Source organism: Bufo bufo, chromosome 3 (genome assembly GCF_905171765.1).
Source record: "Bufo bufo chromosome 3, aBufBuf1.1, whole genome shotgun sequence".
Classification (NCBI taxonomy): domain Eukaryota; kingdom Metazoa; phylum Chordata; class Amphibia; order Anura; family Bufonidae; genus Bufo; species Bufo bufo.
In genome coordinates, this window is record NC_053391.1 from 596,783,230 (window position 1) to 596,796,761 (window position 13,532).

The 13,532-nt window shown below is 42.0% G+C and overlaps 1 protein-coding gene across 1 annotated transcript in view; it reads right to left on the reverse strand.

Annotated features, from left to right (window-relative positions):
* LOC120996155 (methyltransferase-like protein 7A) overlaps window positions 1-11,820 on the reverse strand; it is a 34,548-nt gene extending 22,728 nt beyond the window's left edge. Inside the window, exon 1 of the mRNA XM_040425906.1 lies at window positions 11,267-11,820. Within this exon, the coding sequence (XP_040281840.1) occupies window positions 11,267-11,764 (498 nt within the window). The 5' untranslated portion in view covers window positions 11,765-11,820. The remainder of the gene's footprint in view (window positions 1-11,266) is intronic.
* Between the last annotated feature and the right edge of the window lie 1,712 nt (window positions 11,821-13,532).

Below are 13,532 nucleotides of genomic sequence, written 5' to 3' on the forward strand. Positions count from 1 at the left end.
TGCATTCAGCCCCAGCCAATAAGGAGGGATGATATTGACTTGTCATAGGCACTATATAAGATCCCAAGCAGGGAATCCATGTCTGTTCTGAGCTTGCACATTGATGTGACAGGACGTCTGGCAGTGAGAAAACAAAGAAAGCTTATCCTCCAATCCTGTGGCACTGACAAGCTCAATAGACATGAATGAATGCCATGTGGGCTGGGGCTTTATTAACATACGCCTGTTTCAGGTGTAGAAAATGGTCTAAATGTAAGATGGCTAGGAAGCTGTTTTGAATTTAGAACTGGTGCGGGATGCACCAAAGTTATGGAGAGGTCTACGCCTCTTCATAACTTCGGCGGATCCACCGACAGCACAGGGCTTTATTAAGACCAGCGTCTAAAACGCCGGTCTTAATAAATGTGCCCCATAATTTTTTTTTTAACTCATTTATTGATCTTTCAAAGAAAGTGCTGGGCACTCTCTATATCTGGAGTAAGTGGTACTTTATTAGATAAAATCCTATAATAATAATAGTGAATACTCCTAAAATAATAATACAATCAATAATAAGTCTGGCCAGACTAAAATATGACAAACAGTACCTATAGACAATACTAATATAACAGTGCTGATATTAAACAGTGCTACTGTTAAAACAATCCTAAAAATTAGATACTCCTATAAAACGCAATGGTCGTTTTTGATCCAATGTCCAGAATTTCACATAAATAATCACAAGGTAAGAAATGATATTAAATATTCGAGATTATTTCTTAATATTCGATCCAATGTCCAGAATTATACATATACTCGTGAATTATTCGAAATGGCTTCGAATTTTCCTATATAGTTTATAGTCTGTTAATAGGCAAATTGTAACATCGAAAAAATGTCTTACGTTATCTTCGAATAGGACTATGTGTCGATTATATTTCTCATCGCAAATACTTATTCCATCTCTAATTGTATTGTCTACTCATGAAACAGATGTACGTAGGCGGATCCAATCGACAATCCGCGGCGTCCCGCCTGGTGATTCAAGTCCGATCTTCCGCTGCTGCTTATTCACGTGAGTATCGACTTTAACGTGGAATAGTAATATACGACTTGTGTTGGGATATCGAAGAAATTTCGACAACAAATGTCCTTTGCCGTTCACTTTAACAAGTGCAGGTTTTCACTTACTGGCGCCAGTAGCTCCTTTATATCTTCGATTCCACACGTGCATGCGGTATGTCCTCGATCGTTTTTCTCCAAAGTGTTCAAATCTGTGAAAGCTGGTGGTCCTTGTGTTGAATAGGGATGTCCAGTACCAAACGCGTTTCGGGGCTCTAAGTGGCCCCTTCCTCACTGAGGAGCCCCGAAACGCGTTTGGTACTGGACCCCCCTATTCAACACAAGGACCACCAGCTTTCACAGATTTGAACACTTTGGAGAAAAACGATCGAGGACATACCGCATGCACGTGTGGAATCGAAAATATAAAGGAGCTACTGGCGCCAGTAAGTGAAAACCTGCACTTGTTAAAGTGAACGGCAAAGGACATTTGTTGTCGAAATTTCTTCGATATCCCAACACAAGTCGTATATTACTATTCCGCGTTAAAGTGGATACTCACGTGAATAAGCAGCAGCGGAAGATCGGACTTGAATCACCACGCGGGACGCCGCGGATTGTCGATTGGATCTGCCTACGTACATCTGTTTCGTGAGTAGACAATACAATTAGAGATGGAATAAGTATTTGCGATGAGAAATATAATCGACACATAGTCCTATTCGAAGATAACGTAAGACATTTTTCGATGTTACAATTTGCCTATTAACAGACTATAAACTATATAGGAAAATTTGGAGCCATTTCGAATAATTCACGAGTATATGTATAATTCTGGACATTGGATCGAATATTAAGAAATAATCTTGAATATTTAATATCATTTCTTACCTTGATTACCGTGATTATTTATGTGAAATTCTGGACATTGGATCAAAAACGACCATTGCGTTTTATAGGAGTATCTTGTTCTTAATTTTTAGGATTGTTTAAACAGTAGCACTGTTTAATATCAGCACTGTTATATTAGTATTGTCTATAGGTACTGTTTGTCATATTTTAGTCTGGCCAGACTTATTATTGATTGTATTATTATTTTAGGAGTATTCACTATTATTATTATAGGATTTTATCTAATAAAGTACCACTTACTCCAGATATAGAGAGTGCCCAGCCCTTTCTTTGAAATATTGTTTTAGCTTATAGATTGGGTGAATCTGTCGGCTGAGAGCACCCATCCGGGTAACCTCACACAGCAGTGTGGTCTATTTATGTTTTTTCCAAATCCCACATTTATTGATCTTGCAATCATGCAAGGCGTGACTTTATCACAGTATAAAGTCATATCATCACATTCTGGGTACATCAGTAGTAGTTAAACACTGGGTAAAGAGCATGACGTTGTTATTTGTCAAAAATTAACAACTACCGTTGCAAATGGAGTATGGCAGAGATCAGAGCATTTGGCGGAGGTACAGTAAGAGATGAAGGGCACTACACTCCCCACACCTTCCAGAATTTCTGTGGGCATCTTTTGTTTTTAAATATTGCAAATTCATAAGGAATTATCTGGTTTATAAAGCCTTCCACTGGTTAAGTGTGGGTGGGCAATCTCCCATCTATCTCAGGGCTACTGCCTTATAAAGGTATAAATGTAAACGGTTCCTGCAGCCTGTTTATATTGATGACCTATCCTCAGGATAGTAAATAGTGTGTGGAGCACTCCTGTACCTTCCAGACCCCTCTGGGTATGCAGCAGCCTGTCCAAGACACCGGATCCACGGTAGTTCAACGATAGATATTCACATAGAAGTTAATGGCAGCATATTCATCCAGAGATTCTTTATTAATAGATAGTCCATTAACCCCTTAGTGACCACCCATACGTGTTTTTACGGCGGTCACTAAGGGGCCTTAGGCTGGGCCGCCGCGTTTTTACGGCGGCCCAGTTTAAGCGCTGCACGGCTCCCCCGTGCAGCCGGGAGCGCGGACCTGGCTCTCACATGAGAGCCGGGTCCCTGCTCTAACAGCCCGGACCGGCAGGAGTGCCGATCCGGGCTGTTTAACCCTTTACATGCCGGGCGCAATGGCGCCCGCTGCATGTAAAGTGGTGACAGAGGGAGCGGACTCCCTCTGTCTCCCATCAGCACCCCGAAAATGCGATCGCGGGGTGCTGATGTGCTGGGAAGCTTACCTTGCTTCCGATCAGGGCCCCGAGCCTGTCTTCCGTTACCTCCAGCAGGCTGTGCCTCTCTGGCGCAGCCTGCTGGTCAATGTTTGAATAGCATTGCTATTGAAATGCAATGCATTATAGAGATAATGCATTACATTTTAAAAGCAATCAAAATACTGTATATTATAGTCCCCTTGTGGGACTATTAAGTAGTAAAAAAAATAGAAAAAAAATACACATTATTAAATAAAAAAAATTCCATAAAATAAAAAAATATGCATTTTTTTCCATTGAAAATACGCTTTTTAATGAAAAAAATTGCAAAAAGAAAATATCCCCCATATGTTTGGTATTGCCGCATCCGTAACGACCGGCACTACATAAATATTACATAAATTATCCCCTATGGTGAACGCCGTAAAAAATAAAAAAAGACAGAATTTCGAATTTATTCTTAGTTTCCACCGAAAAAAAACGTAATAACAAGCGATCAAAAAGCGGCATTTACTCCAAAATCATACCAATGAAAAATACAAGTCGTCTTTCAAAAATCAAGCCCTCACACAATTCCATAAAAAAAAAAAAAGTTATGGGTCTTGTGAAGTGGCAATGCAAAATCATTTTTTTGGTTAATAAAAGGTGTTTTATTGCAAAAAAGTAGTAAAACATAAACAAAATTATAAGTATTTAGTATCACTGTAATCGTACTGACCCAGAGAATAAAGATATTATGTTATTTGTACCGAAAAATGAACGCCAAAAATGTATAATGTAAAAACGCAGTGGCAGTATTGCTATTTTTCCCCATCTCCCTCCCAGAAAGAGCTAATAAAAGTTAATCAGAAAGTTATGTGTACCCCAAAATGGCGCCATTAAAAACTACAACTTGTCCCGTAAAAAACAAGGCCTCATAAAGCTATATAGATGAAAAAATAAAAAAGTTATAGCTCTTGGAACGAGACCATAATAAAGGAAGAAAAAAACTTGGTCATTAAGGCCCAAACAGGCTTGGTCACTAAGGGGTTAAAATATGTACAACAATGTTCATAAAAAGCAGCAAAGTTTCGACTACTGTGTAGTCTTTCTCAAGCATAGTATGAAGTGCTCTCCCCAAATTATTTATAAGGCATCAAGTACCACCCATAATATCGCTAAACCAATCCACCTAAGTGATTATCAATCGCCCCTCCCAGGCTTGAAAAATCACCAATAGCAAATCACCACCTCATGTTAATTATTGCGATTTACATATAATGAATCCTTTGGTGGGGGGAATTCAACTATGGACACCTTACCTCATGCACCATCCAGCCTGGCGTCTCGTAATTCAATTTGCTCATGCTCAACATGTCACTTCTTCTCCCATCATTATCAGCTCCATCATGTGATTATCTAGTGATCACATGATCATCTAGCTCCTCCTCAGCCAATTCACCACGCACTGGCTCATATCTAACTCACAGCGCTTCTACGGCTCCTCCCCTTCGTGATGTAAGCAGATCACGTGATCAAACTCTGATCACATGATCGCATACTGCATTTCACATTCTCTGCTACCACCTCCAATTTACATAGCATCGCATAATCATAGGGATAGAGACACTCCCCTAAATTATAACCAATGGGATCTCGCCGATCGCGCAACTTTTCCCAAGATAGGACTTCAGGCTAAAATGAGCACCCTTATGTAGGAATATCTTGTTCAATAGCAATTTAAAGATCGCCAACCGTGCCAATTTGTGCAAGGTAAGGGTCTAATGTCGTTCGCTCCCCACCTATAGAAAACAAACAGAATAAAAATACATATGTTAAAAAACAATTAAAAACAACTTTATACTTATGACTTAGAAATTGTACTGACTAGATATTCTATTCTATACCACTTACATTGAATTCTATGTAATGATCGCAGAGTAAAGATCCATTTAAATTCTTTTTTCCTCAAGATCTTCTCCCTATCACCTCCTCTTCTCAACGTTCCCACAGAGTCAATTACCCCAAATCTCAATTGGTTAATCGAGTGGCCACAATCAACAAAATGTTTCGCTACAGGCTTAGGCTACTTTCACACTTGCGGCAGTGTGATCCGGCGGGCAGTTCAGTCGTCTGAACTGCCTGCCGGATCCGCCGATCTGGCTGTGACTGAAAGCATTTGTGAGACGGATCCAGATGCGGATCCGTCTCACAAATGCATTGCAAGAACGGATCCGTCTCTCCGCTTGTCATGCGGACAGACGGATCCGTCTTGTACCTTTTTTCACATTTTTACCGGTCTGCGCATGCGCAGGCCGGAAGGACGGATCCGGCATTCCGATAGTTTGAATGCCAGATCCGGCACTAATACATTCTAATGGGGAAAATGCCGGATCCGGCATTCAGGCAAGTCTTCCGTTTTTTTCGCCGGAGATAAAACCGTAGCATGCTACGGTTTTTTCTTTTGCTGATCAGTCAAAATGACTGAACTGAAGACATCCTGATGCAAACTGAACGGATTACTCTCCAGTCAGAATGCATGGGATATGCCTGATCAGTTCTTTTCCGGTATAGAGCCCCTGTGACGGAACTCTATGCCGGAAAAGAAAAACGCTAGTGTGAAAGTACCCTAATCAAGCATTTTCTTCCTTATAGTAATTTTGTGTTTATTAATACGTTCTCTAATTTCGATCGTAGTTTCACCAATGTAAATTAAACTGCAAGGACATTGGATCATATAAATCACGTCTTTAGATCTACATGTGTAGTAACCATTGATCTTGTATCTATACCCGGTATAAGGATGTACAAAGGTATCCCCTTTAACCATATTCCCACAAGTAAAGCAACCTAAACATGGGAAATTGCCATTTTCACGTGGGGCAAGATATCTCTGTATGTCTACCTGAATGCCACCTACATATGTCAGTTTTTACCAAACGATCTCTCAAATTGTAGTGTCCCACTAGGTAGGGGTGGGCACTACACAAGGGTCAATTGGGTCACGTGTTACTCCTACTCCTAAGGGACAGTAATGTTTTATTTAACCATGCATTTTATGTATTTTCTATGTGCTTTTGTATGCAATGTTTCCCCTGTGTCATGCATAGCAGGCCTATTAGGGTGTAGTTAGGCATCCTAGACACTAGAGGGAGATAGGGAGCCCCTAGTATAAATGTTCAGGCCCAGACAGGAAGGGGTCAGAACAAAGTCTGTAGTCAGGAATCTGTGGAGACAGAAGTGAGAAGGCATCTTAGCCAGAGATGTGCTGAGGGCCTCCTCCTGACATGCAGCTGGATAGTCCAGGCTTCTAGTTGCTACCAGGAGGCTAATGAAGAATTATAGCCTGCCTGTTGATAAAGTGAGCCACAGTTAGCTCAGAAGATTACCCCAGTAGTAGGAATGAACCTCCTGGGAGAAACCTGCAGCTTCCCTACCAAGCAAGGATAATACAAGTCAGATAAGTAACCTGATGGGCAGAAGTACTATAAAGTAAAGAGCAAGGGTCAATACGGGAGGAAGATTTATTACCAAGGATTAAAGCCAGCATTCAGGCATCCGGGCCTTGGGATCCAGCCAGCTAGAATAGCTGAGGGGATAGAGCAGCCTTGTCTGTGAAGCATTAACTGTTTACCCTCCAAGTATCTTGCAAGATTGTTACCTGCCATATTAAGAAGTAAACCTGTTTGTGAATGATATGATTCAAGGGACTGCATAACCAACTGTCTGTATAAAGTTTGGACTGTTTTCCAAGTAAAGCAACGTTTACCTTAATTACTGCTACTAGAAACCGGTGTGCCACCGTTACAGGCACTGCTGTCACGATCCTTAAAGGGCTTCTGTCAGCCCACTAAACCGTTTTTTTGTTTTTTTTGTTTACTAATAATCCCTACACTGCGAGCTCTGCATACATAAGTTAAATAATCATTTTTGTTCAGTAGAATTTGATAAAAAGCGATTTTTAAAATATGCAAATTACCTTGCTACCAGCAAGTAGGGCGGCTACTTCCTGGTAGCAGCCGCATCCTCCGATCGTAATGACGCCCCCTCCACATTGTGATTGACAGGGCCAGGGAACAGAATCGTTCTCTGCTGGCCCTGCCTGTTAGCATTCAAAATCTGGCGCCTGCGCTGCGGCCGTACGTATCTTCAATCTGCGCAGGCGCACTGAGAGGCGGCCGCTCTCTCCTCAATGGGCCTGCGCCGGGTGTAGATGTGACGTCATCGACGCAGGCGCATTGAGGATGGAGCGGCCGAGTAAGTGGCCGTCTCTCAGTGCGCCTGCGCAGATTGAAGATACGTACGGCCGCGGCGCAGGTGCCAGATTTTGAATGCTAACAGGCAGGGCCAGCAGAGAACGATTCCGTTCCCTGGCCCTGTCAATCACAATGCGGAGGGAGCGTCATTAGGGTCGGAGGATGAGGCTGCTACCAGCAAGTAGCCGCCCTACTTGCTGGTAGCAAGGTAATTTGCATATTTTAAAAATCGCTTTTTATCTAATTCTACTGAACAAAAATGATTATTTAACTTATGTATGCAGAGCTCGCAGTATAGGGATTATTAGTAAACAAAAAAAAAAACGGTTTAGTGGGCTGACAGAAGCCTTTTAACCCCTTAAGGACGCATGACGTACCGGTACGGCATGTTTCCCGAGTCCTTAAGGACCCATGACGTACCGGTACGTCATGTGTTGTTCCGATCACTGCCGCCCGGCCGGCTGTGATCGGAACACGGTGCCTGCTCAAATCATTGAGCAAGCACCTAGGCTAAATGCGCGGGGGGGTCCATTGACCCCCCCATGTCGGCGATCGCAACAAACCGCAGGTCAATTCAGACCTGCGGTTTGTTGCAATTTCTGCAGTTTCTGATCCCCGCGGTCCCTGACCGCGAGGATCAGAAACTTTATAATGGCCAAAATCTATCTGTATCCCCCCCCCTGCACCCCCGAGTGATTTTAGCCCGGTGGGAGGTGCAGGGGGAGGGTTGCGGGCGGTGCGGGAGGCGGGCGGTGCGGCAGGCGGGATCGCGATCCCCCACCTGCCTCCCATTGAATAATTGTTGGTGTACAGTGGGTATACCAGGGTGCCAGCACATTGCTGGCACCCTGGTATAAACGGCTGACATCGGTGATGCGATGTCAGCCGTTTAACCCTTTCCATACAGCGGTCCGTACGGACCGCTGTATGGAAAAGGTTAATAGCTCAGGGAGCTCCCTCCCTCTCCGATCGGGGGGCTGCTGTGCCTTTGCAGCCCCCCGATGGGAGAGGGAGAGAGCTCTCAGACAGCCCCCTGACAGCCCCGTCCTCACCCTTCCCCGTCTGCAAAGTTGTGGCAGACGGGGAAGGTTCCCATGGCAACAGGACGCCGTCTCAGGCGTCCTGCTGTCCATGGTGCTGAACAGATCTGTGCTGAAAGCATAGATCTGTTCAGTGTAAGTAAAATACAGTGCAGTACAATATATATTGTACTGTACTGTATTATACAGACATCAGACCCACTGGATCTTCAAGAACCAAGTGGGTCTGGGTAAAAAAAAAAGTAAAAAAAAGTGAAAAAAAAGTAAAAATCAAAAAACACATTTATCACTGATTAAAAATGAAAAAAATAAAATTCCCTACACATGTTAGGTATCGCCGCGTCCGTAACGACCTGATCTATAAAACGGTCATGTTACTTTACCCGAACGGTGAACGCCATAAAAATAAAAAATAAAAAACTATGATGAAATTGAAATTTTGCCCACCTTACTTCCCAAAAAAAGGTAATAAAAGTGATCAAAAAAGTCGCATGTACGCCAAAATTGTAACAATACTTACCGATACTTACCTCATTTCTTTGTGAAAAATTCTAAAAATTTCATGAAAAATTTTCTAACTTTGAAACTAGTTTCCTAAATGGTGTGCCATGCGGGGGTTTCTTGCTGTTCTGGCACCATGGGGGCTTCCTAAATGTTACATGTCCCCCAAAAAACATTTCAGCAAAATTCTTTGTCCAAAATCCCTATAGACCGCTCATCTGTGCCGGTGACATCACTAGGCTCACTGCTATGTGGAAATCTCCATCTAGCAAAGTAAGCAAACAGACCTTGTGCTGCGCAATGCAGCGCAAGGCAAGGAAAAGCATTGGAGCAAGGAAATGCTCTGATGCTCAACTCGTACAGTATATAGTAAAAAGAATTTAAAAAAACTTACAATATATCCTGGTTCAGCCCTGAAACCAGAGAACCCCTTTAAGTAATGATGGGCAGGTTGGTTGAGGGGTCTATTATATGCTTCCTGGCCATTACAAGTTTTTGTAACAAAGTCCAGCTCATTACTGGGTTATTTAGGTGCAAGGTGTGCACTGGAGAGAGAGAGAGCCATCTGAGGAGACAGAACCTGTCTGGAGAGACTGTAATTGCTAGCCTCAAACTAGACATTCACTTCTTGTGTGAGGCAACACTTGGCAATGTAAGTTTGCCTGGGTGGTGGGTCGTAAGCCACTTGTATAGTTGAGGAAACGTATATGTTTAATTACCACTCAGTCGAGCAGTGCTTGATTTGTGTTTTTGAGCTGGAACGTAAAGGTTATACATTTATATTGTTAAACAAACTAAAGAACAGGCAAATCCCTGTTTGATATGGACTTCTGAGTCACTGCCTCTGACCACATTTGATTCCATTTTGCCTTCTGCTACAAAATTAATTTCCACAAAGACTAAAGGTTAAAGTACAGATTAGTAAAGTTACACATTAAATTGCAAACCATAGTGAAAAATTGATTTTACTTTTATTATTTTTTACTATTATATAATTATATTTTTGAAGTGCAACTGTAAAACAGAATCCAGGGTACTGCTGCTAGAATAGACAAGTTTGCAAAAACCCAGCCTTAAAGGATAACTGTCACATTTAGAGCCTAATTTCAATTTTCATATATGTAGTTACTAATAACATGATATTCCAGAATCAGTTACTATTAGACTGACTTACCCCATATTTAATAAGATTCAGCCCTTAGCAACCAGTCTGCATAAAACTGCAATTTCACTATTCAGTTAAGATGGCCGCCACTGCCCTCACCCTGAGGCTAATCCCACCTGCCCTCACTAGCCAGTAACAATAGCCCCCCAAAAGTGTCAGTAACCAGAGCCCTCCCCCTAAAGGGTTAATCTCCTGCAGCACAAAGGGGTCCTCTTACCACATGTTGCTTTCATTTATACACTGAGCAGATGGCAGATCTCCCTTCCCTGTTGTGCGCTGCTTCAACTCTGCATTCTCCAGCTCTGCTGAGTGAGGGAGCGTCTGCCAAGCGCAGGAACAGGGAGAAGTGCACACAGCCCAGGCACTGTTATCAGCTGCTGGGGAGGACCTGGCTTTAATCATTTACTTAGAGTCCCTGGCTGTCAGTAATCTGACCCTGCACGCAGCGTCCTCCGTCCTTCAACAGATAGACGGACCATGCCTAGCAACCCTATTTTAAGCATAGGTAAAAGTAGGCAGTACAGGGAACAAAAATGTGGAATTAAGGGGTAATTGAATACACAGTGAAAAGTTGAAATAAGGCCACCAAGGTGATATTAATCACCACAATCCAATACTCCAAAAAAAACAGAAATACGACAGTTATCCTTTAAATAAGTTGTCCATGTTTTTTTTTTGTTTTTTTTTTTATCCTAACACCGGCCAGTAGGGATGTGATCTGTTAGCATCTCCATGGATAGGGTCTCTTGCATTGCTGCAGCCAATGACTGGTCTAAGCAGTGATGTATTCCCACTAGGTCACATGCTACTGGGGAGTCATTGGCTGCAGCAGTGCATACAACCCCATCTGTGCATTCGTGGAATCTGGAAATCTGGCGAAGACAGCCAGGTTGCCAGAACCGAGCTCAAGGAACAGGTACGTATGTTTTTCCTCACAGGTCCTTCTGGATGGGGTGGGACAAGCCTTTCAAGTACCGAACTACTCTGTGTCCTAAGGGTTTAACACTATCATGCAGTTTTTAAACTGTAATAGTTTTTTTGCAGCCACTTTATAAAAACACAAACTGATTGCTTATATAATAAATAAAAAGGGCGTTACAAGTAGTACACAACTCACCGGCCGGAGGACTCTCTGGATCTCTTTCAGTACAGCTGGTGTGTTAGGCACAGAACAAACCAGCAAGGTGCACACAACAACATCCATAGAGCCATCAGCCACAGGCGTCATGTTGTCAGCAGATGCTACCACAAAGCGATCGTAGGTCAGATGGTCATTTTCTGCTTGGCTTTTGCTCAGGAACTTTTGGAAGTTCGGGTTGATATCCAAGCAGGTCACTTTGCAGCCCCTGGGATAAAATTTGAAGTTTGCACCTGTGCCACAGCCAAGCTCTAGGAGCCTGAGCTCTTTGGAATTGCATGAAAAGTCTGAGATATTGCTAAAGAGTCTTCTTTTCTGATCCTCCATCACTTTGTTGTAGGTTTCAGTAAATTTGTCGATGAAATACGGAAAACCTTTCTTAATAAATGAATCCCAAATGCCAAGATAATTAAGGATGTGAACAGGCAGCATGATGACAGCCATTATAAACTGCAGAAGAAATATAATCCCAGGCATGGTGACCGAGTTGAATGTTGCAGGCAGAGAGAGTGGATTCAGAGTGAGGCTCAGCTTCTCTGGGCAACTGTTTAACCTACTGTATGTAGGTCCACCCCTCACTCTACAAGAGGGGGGGGAGGGCTACACAGTGCAGGGTCTGTGAAAACTTCTACTCAGCACATGTGCACAAACTCACGCCCTATGTAGGCATTTTCTATGAGCTTTTTATTGAGCAAGAACCATGCTGTAGACATACATACATGCTGTGATCATAGCAGAATTCAGTAAAATGAGGGTTGTGCTCTGCTCGGACAACAGTAACAATAATCAACGCCGTAACTACTCCAACAGAAACGTGGGTCTTGATGGATCAGTTGCACTTTTCAGTTCAGTGCTAAGAAGTACACAATTACAATTTTGCATGTTCCATATTCCTTAAGGCTTCTTGCAAACAGTACAAAGGTTGTAATGTGGCACACGAGCCCTGTTAACTTAGGTCAGGTGCTCAACGTACAGAGCTATTTTCACCTAGGATCAATGATCAATGCCACTGAAGGAGAAATTATCCCATGCACTACGAGTGCACTATAATGACTCCATAGAAACAGAGCCATATTATCACAGTGATGTGCGTGAAACCTAAGACCAGGTTGTAACATGGGGTATATCTCTTCTGTTGTCAGATTCCCTTTAGAAAAACATTCACAGACAAAGGAAATTCAGACAGATCTACTTTACTGACCATAACAGTTTTTGTATTTGTTACTATCACTTTAAGACTATCTCTGAATGGGCCCTGGTTAAGACCCTCGGGACATACAGATACAACATCGCTAGCTCTCCCACTGGAATCGCGTGAGCGCATAGCGATATCGAATTTAAATCGTAAACCCGAAGCGTCTAAATTGACCATTGAGAAAATTCAGGGTGCAATGTTGGTTTGTGAACACCAGATGGCGCATGGAAGTGCAGTCAGCATTAGTATACAGCCCTTATGAGACGCGATTCACGCGCATATGTAATTGCCTATCTGTATCATAACATAAACTATCCAACATAAAGAGGAAATTATAAATCAGTAATGAGAATCGTTACTGATTTATAATTTTACTCTATGTAAAATTATAACACCATCTGGTGTTCACAAACCAACATTGTACCCTGAATTTTCTCAATGGTCTATTTAGACGCTTGGGGTTTACAATTTAGATTCAATATGCGCTCACGCGATTCCAGTGGGAGCGCTAGCGATGTTAAGCGTTTTTTACACTATTCATGAATATTCTAAGTTAGAACGAATTTATAGTACTATAGCGAATATATTCGTATTGTATAATATTCTGTATATAAAGGACTGGGCACACCTCAGAATATTGGGCCACTACGTTTTATTAGGTTATAGTGCAGTATTAGGACAAACTTAAAATCACATACGTTTAAAATATTCTCACATAAACAGCAATCATAAATCGACGAAAATCCACAATAAGGAAATCAGCTAAAAAGTTTTGTAAAATTTCCTAAAAATTCCATAAAAATTCGTATCGAAATAAATAATGAATAATATAGAATTGATATATCAGCGTGATCCTCTAAAAATAGCAGCGTAAACCTCTAAAATAAGTATAAGCAGCAGAGCAGGTTCAAATTCATAATGAGTTAATATAGCTAAATGATCCTATAAAAATAGCAGCGTGAACCTCTAAACTAAATCGAGAATAGCAGCACTAATATCAATAAGGACGGCAAAGCAAATTCAAGTTCATGACATAGTCCCAAATAGCAG